Below are 24,924 nucleotides of genomic sequence, written 5' to 3' on the forward strand. Positions count from 1 at the left end.
ATCTCCTTATCTCTTCCCTCTTTCACATGTATCCGCAAGCACATTCTTGTATCCTGATGTCTTGGTAGAAAACAGTGACTTGCCTGAAATCTACAGTGCATCACTTCCCCTAAATTCCTGCAGGGCATCCTGCCTCCCCAAGGACCTTGAACTTCATTAGCCTTTCCGTCTCCTTTGGCTCTTTTCTCTCAGCCTCTCACATCTTTACAAACCTAAAACCAAAGAAAACCCCTTTCTCGACCCTCTCACTGCCATATTTTCCCAAAGGAACAGCAGTGCTCGCTGCGCTCATCCTTTTCAGTCCCCTCCCTAGGGCGTGGAATATGATAGAGCCTAGTCAGGATGTGATAGTCCAGAGCCTCGAAACCACTAGGAGCAGAGAGCCAGAATTTAAGTTCCTCGGGTATCCAACTACCCCCTCTACTTTCATTCACTGTTCTTACCTCGTCTCGACTCCTCCCTCTGTCTGGCCTCCATGACTCTCGCGAGACTTGAGGGCCTCCGTTATGCGCCGCTCCAGTTGAGCGGTGCACATCTCGCGAGGCTGAGGCAGGGCCGGGCCCGACATGGCGGAAGGTAGGATTTTTGTGGAGCCGCGCGGGAAGGCGCGGAGCTTTGGGGGCGCTGCTGGCTGGGCCAAGCAGCCCTGAGCGGGAACGACCGGGCATGGTCGCATGGGGCACAGCGGGTCTCGCGAGCCTTCCTGTCCAGCCTCTGCCGGGCGCCTGGGGCGGGGGTCTCGAGCGCTATTCCTATGGCAACGCCCCTCCCGGCGTCTCCGACCCCAGGGGACCGCTGCGGGGTCCAGAGCCGGTCACTAGGTCGCGTGCCGGGACTGAGTGCAGCTGCTGGGATCCCCAGGGCCGCCGGGGAGGCTCCTTTGATTACCAGCGGCGCTGGGACGGCTGGGGAAGTAACACTTCTCCTTAAGAAATCGAAACTGCTGTCCTGGCAGGTCCCACATCCGGAAGGGGTATATCCCTTGCCTGCGGAAGAGACTGGGACTCTTCCCGGGGTGAGGGTCGGGGTGAGCCAGGGCTGTCACTGGCCGACGCGCCAGACGGGCGGGCGCTGTAGGCTCTGGGCTTCCCAGCAGCTCCAAGAGATTCGGGTCGGCTGGGGTTCTTTCCCCAGGTTTAGAGATGTGGACAGGAGGAGGAGGTTTGCTAGTTAGAGTAGTTGGCCAAGGTCACACTGCTCCTAAAAGATGTGCTAAACCAGACCTCGGCTCCTTTGCCTCTCAGTCCTATCCTTACTGTTTGCTGCTTTCTGGCGCTTTCTTTATGACACTGCAGGTAAAGGCAGTTTGGCTTCTCCCATTCTGTCTGCCTTAACGTAGCAGTATTAGAATCCTTCATTGTCAAAGCCTTGTACAGGTTGGGGGAAAGAAGACCCAGAGATGGGAGTTACCTGCCAGGGACCCTAAAGTGATGCTGTCGGACCTGGCTAGTGTGCTTCTCGTGTTCACCCCATTATTGGAGGAAAACACTGCTTCTTCGACTAAATGATTGCGTTTGGATGCAATAGGCTGGTGCTCCCGCCTCGCCTATTGATTTTGAGCTAAGCTTTGTTTGAACCCATCTTTACTTGAATTTTCTCTTTGGGCAGCACCTGACAGTTTGCAGCTTTTCTCATTTGATTAGACTTGGCAACAGCCTTGTGAAGGAGGTCTGACATGGGTGTCATTTGCACTTTATAGATAAAGGAATTGAGGCCAGAGTTCTAGAGATACCCAGGACCAGTACCCACTGTTGGTCTGCTCTTTCTGCCAAGCTATACCCGCTGTGGGGGAAACATCAGATAAATATTGTATGAAAACAGAGGAGGATTAAGAGGAATAGAAAGAAAGCTAAGGTATCCCCTGAAGCTAGTTTTTTGCATAAATCAGAGTGTTGTTTAATATTGTTTTAACACAGCGGGCAGCCAGCACAATGGAGCTTGTTGCCCAGAGCAGTGAATTGGAGTGGAAAGGTTCAGGAAGGCTTTAGGTGGGGTGACATTGTCCAGCACCTTTACATCAGTTAGAGAAGTTGAATGTTTTGGGAGTACATTACTGAGATTGAAGTTGTAGAGAGCAGCTGGGTTTTCATTCAGCAGTTTTCCTGAGCACCTGCTGTGTCTGCCAGTCTGATTCCAGCTTGAGGAGCTCCTACTAGCAGAATATGCTGATCCATAATCCTGCAGGTGCCTTGAGATTTGTATTAGGGTAACCTTGAGAGACATCCAGCTCCTGGAGAACACACCTTAAACAAAGCATCCTTTCAGGGTTAAATTGGCAAGGGAGTACAGATAGGTAAGCATAGTCAGGAGGTTCTGACTTGACAGTTTTTATTGTCTTTTCTGTGTTCCAGTTTCCTCCTCTGTGTTCTGATTTAAGCTTTTTGGAAACAATGTCGCAAATTTTGGGAAGATTCTGAGTGGATCATTCTAATCCAGTTACCTCATTAAACTGAGGGTGCTTGTTATGTTCAGGAAGGAAAGATTAGCTGGACAGTGTTTTGCAGGGGTGTTAACTTGTTTAATGCTGCTTGTACTTCAATCAGAATTTATCCAGCTGGCTATGCTTGTTTAGAAACACTCATTTACATATAAGCAAATAGCAAAAAATCCGTGTCATGTAACAACTGGATGCTCTGTAAGCACACTCTGTGGGAACCTCCCTGATAATGGTTTTCCTTTGGTGATGCAAGTGTGTGAGCCTGTGGGAAATGGCACTTAGCAATAGTAAACACAACCTGCCTAGACTGACTTATACAGTAACTTCCTAGTGGGACTTGTGTGGAAACCAAGCTTCTTTCCTTCCATCCATCCATGGATATTGCTTTGACTGTATATATTTAAGTAAAGTCCTAAAATTAATTTCAATTTCCACTCTACTTCCCTGAAGCTATCCTGCTAATTGAAGTGTCCTTCATCACTTGGAAAAGTCCCTCCAACTTGGTCTTCCTGCTTTTACTTTTTCTCCCTCATTTTGCTTCCCCACAACCTATTTATACTGTTTCCAGGGTTCCCTTTAAAACATAAATCAGATGTCTGTCTCATTCTTTGCAGTACACCTACCTTCTCCATGCCCTCCCCACTTCTGTGGCTCTCAGCGATCTTATTCCAAAGCCTTCCAGTGACCTTCAGGTCCCAACAGAGTCTGACTGCTGGTTAACACTGTTACCTTATTTCTTTATTCACGAAGATTTTGCCACACTAATATCCTCGCTAATCTTCGTACATTCCCAGCATGCTTCAACTGCAGTATCTTTGTCCTGCAGTTCCCTTGGCCACAAACAGTCTTCCTCAGTTTCTCCATATAGCCAGTCGACTTGTATTCACTCAGGTGTCTGTTCAGTTCTCACCTCTTTAGAGATAGTCCCTAGATTTTGTCTGTCTTTTAATTCCCTTGCTGGAATATGACCCCCCACAAGGGCAGAGACTTTTTCTATTTTGTTCACTGCTGTACTTCCCAACTTAGAATCATGCCTGTGGTTGAAGGAATGAATAAATTATTGAGTGTCATTTACCAGACATCAAGAAGAGTTACTGGGAATTCCCTGGTGGTCTGGTGGTTAGGACTGCTCACTTTCATTGCTGAGGGTCAGGGTTCAGTCCCTCGTTGAGGAACTGAGATCCTACAAGCTGTGTGCCTTGGCCAAAATGAATAAATACATAAAATCTAAAAAATGAAAAGTTGTCTGGATACATCCTTAGTCTCTTGTCCGGTAAGCTGCCTGGTCCAGGTATTAATGTGCTCTGAATAATATCAGGCTGCTGGGAGCTGCCTAACCTACTTTTCATCCAGCCCAGTTTAGTCTTAGCAGTCGTGCAGTATTTAAGAGCTCAATCTCTGCAGGTGGACATGGGTTTGAATCCTAGTTTTACCAAGCTGTGATCATAGGCAAGCCAATGAACTGCTCTCAGTCTCAGTTTCCTCAGCTTTGAAAGGGGGATCATCTCTATCTCAAAAGAAATAGTGTCTCAAGAACCCTTTTATCACAGTGCCAGACATTTTGACCTGCCACACAGTCTCTCTCTTGTTAAATCTTAGTAGGCCTGGGACTTACAGTATTTATTGAACTCCACCTGGTAAGTAAGACACTGTAGGGTGGAGGATGGGATGAGCTTGGAGTTGGGGTGGAGGGAGAGGTACAAAAGAAGAGCCAGACCTAGAGCCTTTTCATAGGGAATGCAGCAGTCCGGGAAAGGAGGTGAAGAGCATGTGTGTTAGAAATTGCATTGTAGGTTAGAGAGTGAAAAATACGATACTCAGGCTAGGAAGAGATGTTTTAGAAAAGTGGTGTGGGGAGTGTTTGGGGTGTTGGGAAGCCTGTACTGCAGGAGATAAACTGGGCTTCTCTGGGCTGGGCTTTGGAAAATAGGCCTCTTTTGGACATGAGTTGGGAAGAGGTCACAATTCTCAGTGGAAGGAATAGCAGGATCTGAGGTTGGAAAAGTATGTGACAGGCCAGATTATGAAGGGATTGGTTAAATAAGCATTTAGATTTTACTTTGTGGGCCATGGGGTAGGGCTACTAAAAGGTATCAGCCAAGATAGTGACATGACTAGAATTGTCTGAGGCAAGTGAAAAAGGCTATAATGTAGAGGATGGATTTGGGAGGGAGGGAGGTCGGAACAGAGACTGTAGTAACTGATGACGAGTCCTTTGGTAAGGGTCACTGGGCTTGGTGAGGACTGATATGAGAGACATTCACTATAGAGGGTGTAAAACAGGGCTGGTGAAACCTGTTTGCATGTTGACAAGAGGGTTAATATCAAAGATGACTCAAGGGTTCTTGTCTGGGTGACTCAGATAATGGCTGGGGTGTTGACAGGAAGAGAAGGAACAGATTTGAGAACAAATGTCTTTACCTCAGTTGTGGACAGATTTCACCATGCCCAGTATACCTTTAGAGGATTATGGCTTAGCAAGCAGTTGGAAGTATTTCCAGTCAGACTGGTGTTTGTGTGAAAATTAGCTAGTGAGCTAGTATTTGTTGAGTATTTCCTATGCAGCCAGCTCTACCTCTGATCAGTGCTACAGAGTGAGGTTTTGAAAAATGTGTAAGTCACACCACTGACTTGTAGACAAGTCTTATCAGTTGAATCACAATCAGGAAAAAAGTATTTTATGGAAAATTCCATGGACAGAGGACCCTGGTGGTCTACAGTCCATGGAGTTGCAAAGAATCAGACATGACTGAACACACAACACACACACACAGGCAACTATGCTGGGGGTGGCAAAGTGAGCAACACAGTCTCAGCCTTAGTGGAAGTGCAGCCAAGAGGGGAAGGCAGAGTTTCTCATGTTGTACCTTATAGTTTACTGAGTTTTCTCCTTTGCATCGATGATGAGTCGTACCACTGTCCAGCTGAATGCTGAAGGTCAGTAACCTAGTGGTCATCCCTGTTGTTCAGTCGCTCAGTCGTGTCCAACTCTTTGCAACTCCACGGACTGCAGCATGGCAGACTTTCTAGTCCCTCACCAACTCCCGGAGCTTGCTCAAACTCAAGTTGGTGATGCCATCCAACCATCTCATTCTCTGTCATCCCCTTCTCCTGCCCTCAGTCTTTCCGAGCATCAGGGTCTTTTCCAGTGAGTCAGTTCTTTGCATCAGGTGGCCAAAGTGTTACAGCTTCAGCTTCAGCATAAGTCCTTCCAGTGAATAATCAGTGTTGATTTCCTTTAGGATTGACTGGTTTGATCTTCCAGTCCAAGGGACTCTCAAGTCTTCTCCAACACCACAGTTCCAAAGCATCAATTCTTCAGCGCTCAGACTTCCTTATGGTCCAGCTCTCACATCCATACATGACTACTGGAAAAATCATTGCTTTGAAAGTAATGTCTCTACTTTTGACTTCGCCCAGCTCTGTGCATGTGTGTGTGTGTAGTAAGTTGCTTCAGTTGTATCTGACTCTTTGTGACACTATGGACCATAGCCTGCCAGGCTCCTCTGTCCATGGGATTCTCCAGGCAAGAATACTGGCGTGGGTTGCCGTGCCCTCCTCCAGGGGAATCTTCCCAACCCAGGGATCTAACCCACGTCTCTTTTCATCTCCTGCATTGACAGGCGGGTTCTTTACCACTCATACCACCTGGGAAGTCCCTCTAACTGTGTAGTCAGCACCAAATCCTGTGGGTCTTACAAAGCTCTCACATATGTTTTTTCCTTTCTGCCGTCATTCTGGTAGTTTGGGCTAGTGGTTCTCAACCTGGAGAACCCTGCATATTAGAATCACCTGGGAAGCTTCTAAAAACTCAAGATTTATGCATCAGTCAGCTTCAGTGAAAATCAGTATATCCCACAAAAAATTTTTTTTCAATCTGAATCAGTATAGAATAGAAGAGGATTTTACTAAATCATTTTTTAAAACAAATATAACTACGTGCATGTATATAATATTACACATATACATAAATAAACTTAGGTCATCTTTCCTAACTAAGAAGTCTTCAGTAGTAGGTGTTATTTGTAAATGAAGTAAAAGGATTTTTTTAAATCAACTTTTGTTAAATAATGGCTTTTCGACTTTGTTAAAGCATTTGAGTTGTAACAGGATTGCTAGCCTTTTTAAAGGGTGAAAAGTCAAAATATGAAATATCTTTTAGCACCACTCTTTTTATTATGTCCAAACTTCTTGTCTGTGTATGTGTGTGTGAACTGGGAGGGTACAGACTGGCAGAGGTATCTTGCTATTCCTTTGTACTCTCCTCCAGATGCTATTGCTGTCTAGCCCTTCCTCTTTTCTTTTTTCTTTTTTTTTTGCACGTGCCTTGTGGCTTACGGGCTCTCACTTCCCTGACCAGAGACTGAACCCCAGTACGGTAGTGAAAGGCTGGAATCCTAACCACTAGGCCACTAGGGAACTCCCTCCCTTCCTCTTTTCATTAGGGTATTTTGTGAACTTGAATTTCAACAGTAAATACATCCACTTATTTCTTTTTTGTTAAACATTTTTCCTAGAATTAAGCACTGTAGTTAGCGCTAGTAATCCTAGTGAAAGAAAAATTACATCTGTAATATGACATGTTTAGGCAAGTAGTGGTAGTAGTAATTCATTACCTGCGAGGATTTTATGTTTTCTGATGCCAGCAAGGAAGATAGTTTTCTCTGGGAATATGATATGTGCTTTAATGAAATATTGTTATGTAGAAGACTGAAACAAAATTATTTTTGTAGTTCTCAAAATGAGATGTTACCAGTTTTACAGTCATTTTTCTTTCATCTAATGGACATAGTTAAAGCATAGGGAGAAAGTCATTTAGTAATTACAGAATTATACAAAGAACACTAATTCAGGGTGAAAATTGGGGGCTGGAAAGAACTATAGACCTGTGGAGAGAAGGGAAATATCAGGGTTTTGTTCATCTAAAAGGATTTAATGAATACACTGTGGGTTAGAATTGGAGTAGGCAGGGAGTAGAAATCACATTTAAGGTAGGGAGTGGGAAGAGCATTTAATTTCTAAGTCAGTGAATTAATAATTAATAACTTTTTGTTTGATGTCCTGACGTTGAGACTGAAAATAGGTAGCATGGTACAGTGGGATGAGCATGAGCTTTGGCTTGAGATCTTAGATCATGATGTAGAACATTTTTATAATCTTAAAATAATTTCCTCGAACTCCCTTGCATTCATTCAGTCCCATTCCCCTGACCCCTGGCAACCACTGATGTGCTTTAACTATGAAGCCTGAAATATTTACTACCTGGCCCTTCACTGAAAAAGTTTGCCAACTCCCGACCTCGAAGGAAGAGTCTTTTAAGAAGCTTTGTTGGGTCCTTTTCTGTCCTGTGACTTGGTGATTAAATTATATATATATATATTGCAATTGATGTTGGTTTCTTTTTTTAGGGTATTCCTAGTGAATATAGATTTTCTTTTTGTCCCAGGCATCTTTGGTTAGGTGAGGAGTGATGAATTACCAGAGAACGCATCAAAATATCTGACCTCCAACTGCATTGGTGAAGAGTAAATGGGTATTATTTGGGAAAAAAACATGATGAAATTGTGATGCAAGTACTGATATTCTTCACTGATACTTAGTATAGCTCTTCTGGTGAAACTGTAGGTTTATCTATTATTTAAATTTCTAGGCTTATTTTTCAAAGGGAAAGTTGGAGAAAGAGAAAAAAGAAGCCACAGCTGAAAATTAGTCACTTGATAAAGAAGTGGTAGTAAACCTTTAAACTAGACACTGTTGTGAATAGTTTAATATATCTTAATTACTCCTCGACAGCACTCTCAGATACTATTATTATTCCTACTTTCTACCTGTGAAAACCAAAGCGCAGAAAGAAATGACTTGCCAAGGTCACACTGCTAGTAAATGTGGGCCTGGGTTCCAGTCCAGGCGAGTGAGGGTCCAGAGCACACTGTCTTAAGGGCAATATCATGTTGCCTTTCTTAGAACAATAGCGCACATGTACTGACCTCTTACTGCAGGGCAGGTGTGCTTCTAAGGTCCTTGTTTATGTTTACATACTTAACCTAGGTGGAGAAGGAGGCATTTGCCTGAGGAATGACCACTAGAAAGTGCTGGGGCTGGGATCTGACTCCAGAGCCTGCGCGCCCTCACCACTGCACTGAGCTGTAGGTTCTGCATTATTACTCAGAATGGTAATTGTATACTTCCTCCTGTAAGAACTTTACAGCTTGCTGGTACTTCAAGGACACGTTTGCTTGCTGTTTGCAAGCAGACGCGTTGCCCACAGAATACTGTCTCAGCCATGGCTGCTTTCTTTGTTATATCAGGAGACGGTGTGGCAGTTGCAGTGCCACTGGTTGGTGTGCTTGTGATCAGGGTTTTCTCCTGCAAAAGATGCAAGACGGGGAGCAGCTGTGATTTCATGAATGAGAGTCTGTATCCTAACACCCTCCTTTTATCTCACCTCTTCTCTGATCATAACCTTCGTAGTTTATGTCTCGGACTTCCCTGGTGGCTCAAACGGTAAAGTGTCTGCCTACAATGCGGGAGACCCGGGTTCAATCCCTGGGTCAGGAAGATCCCCTGGACAAGGAAATGGAAACCCACTCCAGTATTCTTGCCTGGAGAATCCCATGGTCAGAGGAGCCTGGTGGGCTGCAGTCCATGGGGTCACAGAATCAGACATGACTGAGCGACTTCTCACACACACACACACACACACATTGTTGTTAGGGAACTGTTGACTGAAACAAGTGTTAGGGTCAAGGCTGCAGGTGGAAATTTGTGTCAGTAATTCTGAGAGCTACTAGGGATATTGCTGTAGATTTTGGATTTACCTGTTTGTAACTGACCAACCTAGATAGCATATTCAAAAGCAGAGACCTTTGCCAACAAAGGTCCGTCTAGTCAAGGCTATGGTTTTTCCTGTGGTCATGTATGGATGTGAGAGTTGGACTGTGAAGAAGGCTGAGCGCCGAAGAATTGATGCTTTTGAACTGTGGTGTTGGAGAAGACTCTTGAGAGTCCCCTGGACTGCAAGGAGATCCAGCCAGTCCATCCTAAAGGAGATCAGTCCTGGGTGTTCTTTGGAAGGACTGATGCTAAAGCTGAAACTCCAGTACTTTGGCCACCTGATGCGAAGAGTTGACTCACTGGAAAAGACTCTAATGCTGGGAGGGATTGGGGGCAGGAGGAGAAGGGCATGACAGAGGATGAGATGGCTGGATGGCATCACCGAATCAATGGGTGAACTCCGGGAGTTGGTGATCGACAGGGAGGCCTGGCGTGCTGCGATTCATGGGGTCTCAAAGAGTCGGACACAACTGAGCAACTGAACTGAACTGGTATCCAAAGGAATTTACAAAGATTCCTTGAGAACATTTTTGAAATAGAACTTTTATGATCTTTAAGGGTTGGAGGAGTGCGTAACTTTCTACTCTCTGAGGCAAATGTCCTCATAGTTCCCCGCACATGAATCAGTATCCAGATTCTTTGTGACTGTTAGTTTCATTCTTGTCCCTCCTGTTTGTGAGTTCCTGTAGATACTACTTCTGTATTTTATATAGATTCCACATTTGGCACTGCTGCTGCTGCTAAGTCGCTTCAGCCATGTCCGACTCTGTGCGACCCCATAGACGGCAGCCCACCAGGCTCCCCGTCCCTGGGATTCTCCAGGCAAGAACACTGGAGTGGGTTGCCATTTTCTCCTCTAATGCATGAAAGTGAAAAGTGAAAGTGAAGTCGCTCAGTTGTGTCTGACTCTTAGCGACCCAGTGGACTGCAGCCTACCGGGCTCTTCTGTCCCTGGGATTCTCCAGGCAAGAACACTGGAGTGGGTTGCCATTTTCTCCTCTAATGCATGAAAGTGAAAAGTGAAAGTGAAGTCGCTCAGTTGTGTCCGACTCTTAGCGACCCAGTGGACTGCAGCCTACCGGGCTCTTCTGTCCATAGGATTTTCCAGGCAAGCGTACTGGAGTGGGGTGCCATTGCCTTCTCTGTTGGCACTACTTTGGTGCTGTATTATTTGAAAAATGTACAAATTAAACTGCCCTTTTAAAAAAATTCTAAGGGGCAACTGCTGATCTTCCATAAGAATGATAGTTTAAGTGAAATGAAAATGCAGAACATTTATGGATGCTATAGTGTTGGTGGATTTTGGGACTCTTGAGCAAAAGTTTGGCTAGAATAAGGTGTAATTGAAACCAAGGTTAATGGGTTCAGTGTGCTTCAGGGAAGAAAAATCTGCAATCCATAGCCACAGGCAACCCCTGTGAAAACTTAGCAGCTGTCTCTTGGGCAAGTAAGATGTGACTATAGCCACCTGTTTGAACTAGCAAGATAAGGTGTCCTCTTGTTATCCATTAAATTGACTTAGGCAGAGGCAGGAGACTTGCAGGCTTCTTGCCGGTGACTTTTATGGAGGGCAAGGGTAGGTTTTGCTTTCTAATGATTTGTTTTTCTCCTGGAGCCTACTGTTGTGCCTAGCCCACAAACCTGCTGACTGATACTAATTTAAAAGGAAAATCTGACGAAGAAGGTAAATCACTGAAGCCTTTCCCTTATATTTTCTGGACCTAGTAAGCTGCAAACACTGACAGGCTTTATTTAAATTTTTTGGAGTGAAACGCCACTTGTCTGAGATGTCTTTCCTTGCGCTGCCTTAAGGCCAGGTGGGCTTGCCCTGTGCTGTATTTATATGCCTTGTCAGAGTGCTTTCAGGTTTTCAGCTTGTCTTTTAATTGCCTGTCTTCTCCATTACCCAGCAACTTTGTGAAAAACGTGTGCCAAGATGGTTTTCTTTACTTTCACACTGGCACTTTATAAATTTTCAATGAACTGCTAGGTTATACAGTTGCTGTCTTAAGAGTTGCAAATCTCTGGATAAGCTAATGAATGAACAGAAAAAAAATTGCAGTACTGTTGATCTTCTGTCTAAACAGTAGTATTCCCAGAGCAGTCTAACTGTGTGTGACCTGGGGGCTGAGCTTTTTCTCCAGGCCAGTCATCCCCACACCTGATGTCATCTAAAAGCACATACATTTCCTGTGATCCTGCTCCAGATCTGCTGAATTTGGGTGCTGTCTCTTTAGTTCAGATTGCCTAAGTGATTCTTACGCAGCCAGTCTTGGGAGTAATGTCCTCAAGAGCAGTCTGAGGCCGGAAGTGGGTAGGAGTCATGGGCCTGTCCCCTTTGTGCTCCTCAGCTTATAGTCTGGGAATTGAGCCAGAAGTGATCTTTAGGTTCCTTCCTTTCCTAAAGTTTTGTGATGTGTAAAAACCCTTACACTTGGGTATTAGAAAATTATTTACTTTCCCTCATTCTTATAATTGTTTTCCATAATCTTTAAAATTTGTATAAAATAATATATTTGCTTTCTAAGTGCACATCGATTTAATACTCAAATAATATTACAAGACTTAAAAAATAAAGTTTTGCCACCCCTCAGAACCCACTTCCCAGACTACTTTCCCCTCTTCTCTGTTGACCTCTAAGTGATAATACTGCCATTTCTATATGGATCAATGGTAGACATTGACTGACTTTTTCCTCTGATAGGTTAAGAGTTGCCTCTTGGAGAGCATTTTTTTTTTTTTTTTTTTTTAAGATACAGCCTAACTAACTTGCACTTCTTCCAAATTAATAATAATGAAGGGTTTTTTTTTTTTTTTTGGCCTTGTTGTATGGCTTGCAGGATCTTGGTTCCCTGACCAGGGATTGAACCCAAGCCATGGCAGTGAAAGTACCGAGTCCTAACCACAGGACCACAAGGGAATTCCCTAATGACGATTTTTAAAAGCATGTTAGGCTTTACTCTTTGGTTTGGGAATTGTCAGTGCAGACTTGTTATATGAGGTGATGAAGCATTTAAAGCCTTGATAGCTCGTTCATTATTTAGCACTGTTTTTCCATTTCTGTTTTTCCTTTTGTTCATCACCTTATCTTTCTGATAATGTCCTATTGATTTGCTGTGATTTTAATTGATCAGTCTTAATTCCTCGGTCAATAAAAATTTGAAACTCATTGTTTTTCATGACTCAAAAAAATGTGTAAATAGTTACAATAGTTTAAATTATTTAACCAATAATTATGTAATTGTGGAAAGCATAAAAGGGGTGTGGAGGAAATGCTGACAATTTTGCATGCATGTGCCAGTTATAGTAATTTTAATTTTCACAGCAGCACCAAGTAGAAGATCCCCCTTCTTATTTTACATATAAAGAAACTGAAGCTCAGAGAGGTAAACTGCCCATGGTACCCAAAACTAGTTACTAAACGGGCTCATATTCCCATCACTTGAAACTCCAGAAGCTACTACAAGTGTATATATCAGTTTTTTTAAAACTTAATTGATGCATAAGATACATGCAAAGAACGGCAAAACATGAGCCCAATGAATTACCAAAATAAAACTTTTATAATTTATATAAAATTATTTATAATTTGAATGTGCATATTTAAAATGTAACCACCACTGAGTTAACAACAAAAAAATAATCTTACCACCCAGAGGGCACCCCTCCTGTGCCCTCCCAGTTACCACTCTCCTGCCATTCCTCCCAAGACAAGCATTATCATGACTCCATAGATTCATTTTGCTCTGAGTGACAGCAACTTTTGGACAAAATTTGATGTCACTCCTAAATTTATATGTCCTTTTACATTTTCTGTTAACCACATCTAGAAAATCAGTGCCAGTTTTTCTTTAAAGAGGCCACCAACTTCATATCTTTCTCTGTAGGAAAAATAAGTATACATTTTGTAAAATCACATGAACTTACTGCTTTGTGCATCTCCATTTCAGGTAAATAATTGCAATTTCTTGGCTCTTTAGTCCTAGTAACTATAAATAACTCTTCAAAACCAGTGACCTGTAAATTTGTCACACCAGAATAGAAGTGTAGATATGAGTCCTACCAAAGGAATTTTGTAGTTATAAATGCTAAGATTTGAAAAATATTACAGTAGAATCATTGTAAATACTATTTTCTTTTAGCCAGTGGGTTTTTTTTTTTTAAGCAATATTTGGCATAAAAATTAGTAGGCTAAATAAATTGCAGTATTTTGAAAAAAATTATAGAAATTCTCATCTGATACATAACTCATAAGCACAGTGATCAGCAGCTATAAGCAAATTTTCATCTTGTAGGTGCCTTCTACTTTGTTAGCCCAGGAATGCTGATTTACACCTGAGATAATATCTAGTTTATATTTAATGTAGATCTTCTACATAAGGAGAAAAAAGTTCCCTCTTGTATGTATGAAGATAAGACTATTAGTATTTAAGTATTTAAACAAGTTTCTCTCTAAATACTTTTTCATAACTATGAAAGCAGCTGCTGCTGCTGCTCTTGGTTCAGTCGTGTCCGACTCTGTGCGACCCCATAGACAGCAGCCCACTAGGTTCCCCCGTCCCTGGGATTCTCCAGGCAAGAACACGAGTGGGTTGCCATTTCCTTCTCCAATGCATGAAAGTGAAAAGTGAAAGTGAAGTCGCTCAGTCGTGTCCGGCTGTTCGCAACCCCATGGACTGCAGCCTACCAGGCTCCTCCGTCCATGGGATTTTCCAGGCAAGCGTACTGGAGTGGGGTGCCATTGCCTTCTCTGAACTATGAAAGCAGAACACGTTTGTTATAGAATACCTGAAATGTGCAAGAAAGTGCAAAGAAGAAAACAAATCTGATATTTTGTGGTATTTGTCGTTCTGTTCCTCATATATTTGAATGTTTATAATAAAATTGAAATTATAAAATATATTTAGCTTCACAGCCTCATTTTTTGTTACTATAATTTGAATGTGCGTATTTAGTATTACATATTTCTTTGAAAACAGTAATAGTTGCATAATAACTTCACTCTCATGTACCACTTATTCCTGTTTTTTGAATGGAAACATCTCTTTTTGAACTGGCATAGGGTTGGAGCCATACGAGTGAGTGGGAGACATCCAAGATGACTCCCACATCTCTTCTGCAGGTAACTGGGAGAGATGGTGTGTCATTTATTAATACAGGGACCATACGAAAAGCAATTTGCTTGAAGCTAAGAAGAGAGATCTGCATAGAGAGAAGGGTCTACGGATCACTGGCGCTAGATTTTGGTTTTAACCACAGACCAAGGATCTGATATAGCTGCCTTGGAAGATGGCACAGTTGAGAAGGCCAGGGGTAGACCTCCTGGGGAATATCAGTGGTGGAGGGTTTGGAGGGATGTGCAGAGAAGCATGTGGAAGTGACAGAGCACCAGAATTGGAGAGAAGGTGGCATGGTGGTGGCTGAAAGAAGAAAAAAGCAGGATGGACAGCAGTGTCCTGTGCTGAGAGGAGTACCACTGGCAAGTGTCTTAGATTTGGCAATTAGAAGGTCATCATTGAGAGGGGCTTCAAGGGGGTAGTGGGGACAGAGGGAGGGAATGGCAGGGTGATAGTGTGTGAGGAAATGTGTGTGGTAGCTAGAGATGGAAGGGCAGAGGTGGTCAGATGTGTGAAAGGAGAGTTTTATTTTACTGTTGATAGAGACCTAGGCCGGTGTTTGTGCTGATGAGAGGGTTCCAGCTGAAAGAGATTGAAGTTGCTGGAGCTGGGGCGGTTGATGATAAAGCAAAGGACCTGGGGAGAGTGAAGGGTTTGGAGCAGAGGTGGAGTGCGTAAGCTTGCGTAGGAGGGAGCTGCAGTCTCTGAGAAGGCAGGGGGTAGACGGGAGTAGCTTTTGGTACAGTGGGGATTGTTGGCAGTTGCTCAGTTTTCTCAAGACGTTGTCAGAGAAGGTAGGAGATGGCCCTGAGGGCTGTGTCCAGATTTGGGGTTTCTGTGGTGGGGAGTAGAGGAGTGAATGTTCTGTGGCCCAGAGGATGACCACAGCAGCACTGTAGTTCCATGGATGTGATATTCATGATTGCCTGAATCCCCACCAAGACTGCAGGTAAGAGAGAAGTTTCTGGACTTTGCTTCCTCAGAGAAGCCTTCCCTAATGTCCTAAGTTAAATTTCTCTGGTGCACTGGGATGACCCAGAGGGATGGTATGAGGAGGGAGGAGGGAGGAGGGTTCAGGATGGGGAACATATGTATACCTGTGGCAGATTCATTTCGATATTTGGCAAAACTAATACAATATTGTAAAGTTTAAAAATAAAATTAAAAAAAAAAGAAGAATGTATGTTTGTGAAAATAGGTTTTGAATGGGATTGGCAAAGACCAACAACAGGAAACTCACTTCTGAACACACACACACACACAAAAATTTCTTTATTATAGGTTCTCAAAGCTCTGTTCTTTCTAGTACTGATCTGAGTTGTAGCTTTTCATTTAGTTGTTGCAGTTGTTATAATTATAAACGTTTACTTCCCCAGTAACTAAAAGCTCGGAGGAAAGACATGTCTGATTTTGCTTAAGTACTGTACTATCAGGCCCCTCACAGATACTTGGTAAATTTTGAATGAGTCAAAAACAGTGGTTTTCAACCTTTAGAATCTGCCCCAGCACACCTGTGGGATATGACCTGCTTCCATCTGGTTATTGACTTCCCTGAGCCTTCCCGAGGGAGGGCAGGTATCAGGTAGTGTGGGATAGTGGCGGATAGGCACCGAATGCCTGGGCTGTTGTCCTAGCCCCACACGTCTCGCCAGCTTCGTGCCCTTGGACAAATTCTTAGCCTCTCTGTACCCCAGTGCCCTCCTCTGTAAAGTGGCTAGTCATAATAGTACCTGCCCCATGGGGTCCCTGTGAGATTCACAGAAAACTTGTAAAACAGCATGTGACATGTAGAATTTACTAATTCCTATTAGCGGTTTGAAAACTGATCTTCAGGGAAATGGAGAAGAAATCCCTGCAACGTGACGGCACCCTGAACAACACCATTCTTGGTCTTGTAGGAGTATCAGTAAGAAATAGTAGAAACATCATGTGACTACGGTTGACCCTTGAACAATATCAGTGGCTAGGAACTCTGCCTTACCTTCCGGCAGAGTGGAAAATCCGCGTGTAACTTAGAGCCCTCCGTGACCTTGATTCTTCCAGATCTTTGGAGTCAACCAACTGCAGATGGTGTTGCAGCCGTCCCCAACCTTTTTGGCACCAGGGACCAGTTTCAAGGAAAACAGCTTCTCCATGGACTGAGGGGTGGAGGAGGGTTTCCAGATGATTCAAGAGCATTACATTTATTGTGCACTTTATTCCTATTATTATTACATCAGCTCCACCTCAGATGGAGTTGCTTGGGGGCCCCTGCTGTATAGTATTTACTACTGGAAAATATCCGTGTGTAAGTAAACCCAGGCAGTTCAAACCCGTGTTGTTCAAGCATCAGCTGTGGTCGTTTTGGTAATCCCATCCTAGCTGTGGGATGAGGGATGAGTGATTGCTGTCTGTTTACACCTAGCGTGGTAAACTTGATTCTTTGTCTCCCTTGCAGAGGAGGTGGCCAAGTTGGAGAAGCACTTGATGCTTCTCCGACAAGAGTATGTCAAGCTGCAGAAGAAATTGGCAGAGACAGAGAAGAGATGCACTCTTTTAGCTGCACAAGCAAAGAAAGAAAGCAGCAGTGAGTCCTTCATCAGCCGCCTGCTGACGATCGTGGCCGACCTCTACGAGCAGGAGCAGTATAGGTGAGCTTCTGGCACGGGGCCAGTTTGGAGAAGCAGACCCTTTGGCTTTCTCTCTTGCTTTCTGCTGGTCTTCAGCACAGAGTATGGGTGTCCTGGTGATTGCATCCCTGGTACAGATTAGGAATTAGCTTGCAAGTTCAGGGATTCAGGGGAGGAATTCATTTTCTCTTGGGCTGGTCAAATAAGTCATCTTGGAGCTACTGGTTGGTGTAGCATGATGGTTGAGGGTGGACTTTGGGGTCACACAGTTCAGCTGGCCACTTACTGGCTATGTGACCTGGAACTGTATGATGTGCCTCAGGCTCCTCATCTGTAAAATGGGGATAATACTATTTACCTCAGGGTTATTGAGATTAGATGTTTGGATGGCATCACTGACCTCAAAGAACATGAGTAAACTCCAGGAGTTGCTGATGGTCAGGGAGGCCTGGTATGCTGCAGTCCGTCGGGTCACACAGTCAGACACGACTGAGCTTCTGAACTGAGCTAGAGTTATTGTGTGGATTAAATTAATAAATACTGTTTGAGCACTTAGAAAAACACTGTCTGGCATATAGTAAGTGCTCAGTTTTTAAGCTACTGTTTTGAGTGAGTTTTATGGTAAATGTTAAAGGCTGAGTACGATTTAGTAAAGACAGTAATGTCACTAGTAGAGGGACTGGCTGAGAACAGACTCACAGATGGGAATGTGTGGAGGATTTAGAGGAGGGGGCCCACTGTAGGGTACATACCCATGCAGAGGAGCACTGGAGTGGTGGGAAGGGTAGGGTGGGTTGCATTGGGATGCCAAGGTGAGGAAATTGGACTTGATCCTTTAGGAAGTGTGAAATAGGGTTTTCAAATTTACAGGAATGACATAAAGTGGTGTTTCAGGCAGATTAGCCTGGTAACATCATGTAGGCGAAATTATAAAGAGAACAAGAGCAGAATCAGGCCAGAAGTGATGAAGGACTGAACTGGGATGATGGCTGCAGTTGTGGAAAAGAAACATGGACATGAATGTGCCTAGCAGGATTTGCCTACTAGAGAGGCAAGATTGGAATAGATGATTTAGTAAAATTGGGAAATAAGACATTTAAAATCGATCAAAATCCAGAACTGCCATCTACCATCTTAATCATTTCTAAAAGAAAAGAAAAATTGAATACCGAGAAATGGGAATTACACACTCTGAGTAAAGGACCCTTTCTTTAAATCTAATGGATGCAGCTACTTGTAAAATATAGGTCACTCTCTCTCTCTCTCTTTTTTTCCTTCTCCTCTTTTTCCCATGGATAAGTGAAAACTTTGTTCTCACTGGCTCCAGGACGCCGACACAGCTCTCTCACTGTCCAGGACTCTTTCCCGTTAGAATTCCCACCGTTTACTTTCCTATTACGTAACAGTTGACTGCATTCTTACACTGTAGTCTTTCTAGGAGACAGTGGGAATGAGACTGGGCAGTTTCCTCTTCTGGCAACTTTTTACCTGGTCAGCTGTGGTGTGGTCCCAGGGTTCTGGTGGGTCTCTCTTCCGCTTCTAAAACCTGTCCTTTTATCAAAAGGCCAAATACCTTTGTTATCTACAACCAGTGATCAGATGGGGAATGGAGACTTTGAAGAGGACTGAGCTTTTGCATGGAATAACTGAAAGTAGAATATAAATTTCTAAAGCAGATTCTCTTTTACCAAGATAAGGGATAAAAAAAAAACCTTTTGTCCCATGAACGTGTGTTTTGTTGAAGAGTTTAAATAGTGTTTTTATGTACATTTTAGTAGAGTAATTGGAGAGTTAGTGTTAAATTTTTAAATTGAGCAATGTGGAAGAAATTGGTGCACTTCTTAGCTAAAGTTCAGGGGAAGGCTTTTGTCCCATAAGATACTTAAAAATGATGGTTGAAAGTGTTAGTTGCTTTGTAGTTGTTTACAACCAAACATAATTTTTCCTGTCTGAGTGCTTAAGACACTCTAGCAAGAAGCTCTTTCTTTATGCTTCCTCTTCAGTGACAACATCCTTGTATCCATATTTTAAAAGGAAATGCCTTTAAATGACTAGAATGAAAAACTTTAAAAAATTGCTAGCCTCCCAGTTGTTTATGTATAGTCTTCAAAGACTTGACCTGTCCCAAGTTTCCATTTTTGAATTATATTTTTAAAAATTATCACTATTAGAGATTATTAGTGAAATTCTTATATTTATTTCTCTTTGGGATTGTTTAGTGTCTGACTTTTGTGACCCCCATGGACTGTAGCTCACCAGTCTCCTCTCTGACCATGGGATTTCCCAGGCAGCAGTACTGGAGTGGGTTGCCATTTCCTTCTCCATCTCTTTGGGATCAGTTCAGTTCAGTCGCACAGTCATGTCCGACTCTTTGCGACCCCATGAATCGCAGCACGCCAGGCCTCCCTGTCCATCACCAACTCCTGGAGTTGACTCAGACTCACGTCCATCAAGTCAGTGATGCCATCTAGCCATCTCATCCTCTGTCATCCCCTTCTCCTCCTGCCCCCAATTCCTCCCAGCATCAGAGTCTTTTCCAATGAGTCAACTCTTCGCGTGAGGTGGCCAAAGTACTGGAGTTTCAGCTTTAACATCATTCCTTCCAAAGAAATCCCAGGGCTGATCTTCAGAATGGACTGGTTGGATCTCCTTGCAGTCCAAGGGACTCTCAAGAGTCTTCTCCAACACCACAGTTCAAAAGCATCAATTCTTCGGCGCTCAGCTTTCTTCACAGTCCAATTCTCACATCCATACATGGCTACTGGAAAAACCATGGCCTTGACTAGACGGACCTTTGTTAGCAAAGTAATGTCTCTGCTTTTCAATATGCTATCTAGGTTGGTCATATATTTTCTTCCAAGGAGTAAGCGTCTTTTAATTTCATGGCTGCAGTCACCATCTGCAGTGATTTTGGAGCCCCCCAAAATAAAGTCTGACACTGTTTCCACTGTTTCCCCATCTATTTCCCATGAAGTGATGGGGCCAGATGCCATGATCTTCATTTTCTGAATGTTGAGCTTTAAGCCAACTTTTTCACTCTCCTTTTTCACTTTCATCAAGAGGCTTTTTAGTTCCTCTTCACTTTTTGCTATAAGGGTGGTGTCATCTGCATATCTGAGGTTATTGATATTTTTCCCAGCAATCTTGATTCCAGCTTGTGCTTCTTCCAGCACAGCGTTTCTCGTGATGTACTCTGCATATAAGTTAAATAAGCAGGGTGACAATATACAGCCTTGACGTACTCCTTCTCCTATTTGGAACCAGTCTGTTGTTCCGTGTCCAGTTCTAACTGTTGCTTCCTGACCTGCATACAGGTTTCCCATATTAGACTATAAAAGAAAAAACTTTGACTTGACATTCATGAATAATAGTAGGAATTTTATAGAAACATTCATTTTTATAATTTTGTGGCTAAACTCAAGATGCGTAGTAGAAATAGTAAGCAGTGACTGTTCATTTATGTTCTTAGAATGTAATACTTTGTAAATACATTCAGAGTTTAAAAGTTATTCGTGCTTTGTTTTCATTATATTTTTTTAACTTTATCACAGGATATGATATGAGACAGTTTTATGTTCTGCTTTAAATAGAATGTCAGTTCTGTTCTTTGTGAATAATGTTCTGTGTTAACAGTATTAATAAATACCCTGTTCTTTTAATCTAAGATAATTCGTTGCAGCTTGGTTAGTTCTTTAATAGAACTGGAATTGTTGATATGCTCACATAATGTATGTTCTAGAGATTGCTTTTGTGGGGCGAAATGTGTCTGCATCAAGCATCGTATTGAAACCGTATTCTTGTTTGTCTCCTTTTAAGTGCATGAGTTAATTCGTGTAAAATTTTTTTTCTTCTTCCTTTTCTTGTACATAATAGTTTTTAAGTATTTAGTTTCTAAAGGCTTTCCGACCTAACAAGTTATTTTCAAGGGAAATATGCAAGTAAAAAGCCCCACAAATACAAGCAAGGAGATGACAATGGGTGACTGTGGGTTGCTGCCAGTTAGCCATATGGCACATGCTTCTGCCAGCCTAGTGGGTCATCCTTAGGTGTTTGTTAACTGCCCAGATGCTCTCCTACCTTGACATCTGACATTTCAGAGTTAAGTATGAATAACTATTTGGAAAGCTCTTTTCATATAATGGTATGTCATATATATGGAAACATGTTTGAAGAAAAGATACCTCACCCCTTTTCTTTATAAATGGTTGAGTTAAAAAATGGCCAATAGTAGGTCTGAGTGTTTCTGATGAGAACAGGAGTCCAGATATTGGGTTTCATATTTCATATTCTTGATTGTTTTATCAAAGTAATTTATTTATAGTTCTTGGATTAACCTTGCTTAAGCATTAATACGGTGTGGAGCATCATAGCATGGTAGGCTGAGAGCTCTTATCACAGTCTTTAGTCTTTCAGTCTATTTCTCCCTGATGATTTATCTTGATTTTTGCTACATAAAACCTCTTCTACTCTTTATATGAATATTAGTCATCCTTTGTAACTTGTAGGCTGCACCATCATGGGGGTGACGTTAGGGAATGTCTTTGAAAGCAGAGCATCCCATGTGAACTAAAAGCTAGAAGTTAGAAATAGGAAACATGTCTAGCAATGCATTATAAATATGACCCATCAGTGCTAGCATAGAGATATACTTTTGCTGTGATTTTTTTTTTTTCTTTCACAGATGTATGTTGGTCAGTCAGTACTCACATACTGATTGGCTGTGAATTCCAGCTATACCTAGTTATAATGATATTTTTTCTTTTTATACCTGTGGGTATTTTTCTTCCTCAGTGACTTGAAGATAAAGGTTGGGAGCAGGCACATCAATGCCCACAAGTTTGTCCTGGCGGCCCGCAGTGACAGCTGGAGTCTGGCCAGTTTGTCTTCCACCGAGGAGCTGGACCTGTCAGGTGAGCCTCTGACCGGCCGGGGACTCAAAACTCCCGGCACACGAGCACTTGGCAGAAGTTGTGATGTGTCACTTTGAAGTATTTGTGGCTTAGTGGAAGTAGAATGCTTCTCTTACGAATTGCTGGTGACCATAAACTAGTTAAATAGTGAGTCATTAGGTAGTACTTTGTGGACACTTCTGTTAAATATCTGGCTAAAAAATCATAAATATTTGAGGAACTACAGTATTCTTACTATAATTTATAAAATAAGAATATCTCTCCACATAACTTTTCATATAGTAGTATGTTATAAATATGAGAGCATATGTAGAAAAAAAATTTGTTTCCACTAAGAGAAAGTCCTGCTGCTGTTCAGCTGGTTAAAATTTAACTCTAGCTGCCAAAATACTTTTCCTGGTCTGTAAGAACTGAATTCAGAAGTAACAGTTACTGCAAAAAATAAGAATATTCATTCTTTAAAATCAAAGGATGACCAGCTGTCTTCAGAATTTAAGTGCTTTAACTGTTTAATGTTACTGTTTCTGTGGCACTTATATTTTGTAGAATTTGGGTAAATACGGTGGTTAAGTAAACTTAAAAACATCATTTTCAAAAGTTCACTTCAAAATTGCATTTTCACTTAGTATTTGCCTAACTGCTGTTACAAAAGAGCAAATTTAAAGTTTAATTCTGCTGTTAATAATCAAGAGAATTACAAGTCTCCTGTAAATGTGTTATGCTGCTGCTGCTGCTAAGTCACTTCAGTCATGTCCGACTCTGTGTGACCCCATAGGCGGCAGCCCACCAGGCACCCCCGTCCCTGGGATTCTCCAGGCAAGAACACTGGAGTGGGTTGCCATTTCCTTTTCCGATGCATGAAAGTGAAAAGTGAAAGTGAAGTCGCTCATTCATGTCTGACTCTTCGAGACCCCATGGACTGCAGCCTACCAGGCTCCTCTGTCTATGGGATTTTCCAGGCAAGAGTACTGGAGTGGGGTGCCATTGCCTTCTCTGAAATGTGTTATACTTTCATATTTTTAAAAAAATCAAAAGACTGATACCATATGGTAAGGAGCATACCCACGCATTAAGATATGAGTTACTTGCAGAAGTGATTGGCTGTATGAAAAGTCTGCTGAATTACGTCTTTGTTCAAAAAATTCGTCGCCGTGGTTTGATCCCTGCTGTAAGGTTTGCTTTGAGAAATGAGCAGCTGCAGAGTCAGAATTTTTGGTGGCTTTGGTAAATCAGGCACCTACTAAGATATCTGTGGTAGAACTTATGGCATCTTTACTTTCCTTTATAAAGTTTATCTTTGAAGGGTTCCAAGGCTTCCCTGATAGCTCAGTTGGTAAAGAATACACCTGCAGTGCAGGAGACCCTGGTTTGATTCCCAGGTCAGGAAGATCCCCTGGAGAAGGGATAGGCTACCCACTCCAGTATTCTTGGGCTTCCCTTGTGGCTCAGCTGGTAAAGAATCAGCCTGCAATGCAGGAGATTTGGGTTTGATCCCTGAGTTGGAAAGATCCCCTGGAGAAGGGAAAGGCTACCCACTCCAGTGTTCTGGCCTGGAGAATTCCATGGACTGTATAACCTATGGGGTCACAAAGAGTTGGGCATGGCTGAGTGCCTTCCACTTCACTTGAAGGGCTCCAAGGAGATGGTGGCGCCTGTGGACCTGTTCAGGTTTGTGTGTCTTGCCCAGAGTCCTGCTGAGTTGCCTGGATGGGCATAGGTGTGATTGCCTAAATTTGGGCTCACAGCAGCTGAAACTACCAAAAAAGCCTGTGTGTTACACGACACCTGGAAGCACTGCTGCCCATGGCTGCCCGCAGCTGAGGGAGGTTGGAAACAGGCTCTTGTAAACAAGTGTATAAATAGGGTAAAAGCTGTGTTTTAAATGTTGAACCGTCTCCCCACTTGTGGGGAAATCATCTTATGGATCTACTGGTGTTCTGTTTCTTCAAAATTATTCCATTAATATCACAAATGCTCAGTGGCAGGCACTTTGCAAGGTACTAGGGATATAGCAGTGAATAAAGTTAAATTCCTGTTTGTATGGTACTTACATTCTTAGATTGACATCCTAAGACTCACATTTTCGTTTGAAATTCTTTTGTAATTGGTATTTCTTAAAATTCAAAATAAGCACAACTTAATTTTTTAAATTGATTAATTTGTTTACCTTATTGTACCAGGTCTTAGTTACGGCCTACAGGATCTATAGTTGTATGTAGCATGTGGGATCTGGTTCCCTGACCGGGATCCAAACCATACCCCTTGCATTGGGAGCACAGAGTCTTAGCCACTGGACTACCAAGGAAGTCCCAGCACAACTTTAATTCTGTTAATTGTTTTAAGAATTTTAGCCCATGTTGAGAAATATAAAATAGGCATTATATACCAAGTATTTAAAAGGTATTTGGGAAAAAAAAAATAATAATAAAAGGTATTTGGACACAATGAAAATTTTCTTAAATCATACCTTGTTCAAAAAAGTAAAATGTGTGCTTGATCTGACCCAGTAACAAAGTCACAGTCACTTCTGTAAGATTCTTGCCAGAAATGCATGACCTCAATCTAATTGTGAGAAACCATCAGGTTAACCCAAGTTGAGGAACATTCCACAGAATTACTGGCAAGGTCATGAAAGATAAGACTTAGAAATTGTTTCATTTTGGAGGAGATTTAGGAGATATGATAATAAATAATAAAATTCAAGGTGGAACCCTCAATTGGATTCTGGACCATAAAAGGACATTATTGGGATAATTGGCAAAGTTTGTAAAGGTCTGTAATTGGTTAATAGTATTGTATCAGTCCTAACCACTTGGTTGTAATCATTGTGCCCTGGTTATGCAAGGTGCTGATATTAGGGGAGGATATTAGTGGAAGGTACATGGGAACTCTACACCTGTTCTATAAGTCTCACATTGTTTCAAAATGTAAAGCTTTAAAATGTATGAATTAGCGTTGTATTTCTTGATTATTTTATATATAAAGATACATTTATAAAATTATTGACTGATCAGCTG

General features: G+C 42.4%; 1 protein-coding gene across 7 annotated transcripts in view; it reads left to right on the forward strand.

Annotated features, from left to right (window-relative positions):
• Positions 1-546: 546 nt before the first annotated feature.
• Positions 547-24,924, forward strand: part of ANKFY1 (ankyrin repeat and FYVE domain containing 1) — a 69,570-nt gene continuing 45,192 nt past the window's right edge. For 6 of the 7 annotated variants that reach the window (XR_015148051.1, XR_015148052.1, XM_086359566.1 and 3 more), the window contains exons 1-3: positions 547-576; positions 16,826-17,018; positions 21,789-21,907. Coding sequence is in view for 3 of the 7 variants with exons in the window: in XM_086359562.1 (XP_086215688.1) it covers positions 567-576; positions 16,826-17,018; positions 21,789-21,907 (322 nt within the window). In the remaining 4 variants the exon portion in view is untranslated. Of the gene's footprint in view, positions 577-15,210; positions 15,338-16,825; positions 17,019-21,788; positions 21,908-24,924 lie in introns of those variants that run through there. The other variant, XM_086359565.1, reaches the window with a different exon arrangement.

This window comes from Bos grunniens, chromosome 19 (genome assembly GCF_055505025.1).
Source record: "Bos grunniens cultivar Pamir isolate PY7600 chromosome 19, Bosgru_T2T1.0, whole genome shotgun sequence".
Lineage (NCBI taxonomy): Eukaryota > Metazoa > Chordata > Mammalia > Artiodactyla > Bovidae > Bos > Bos grunniens.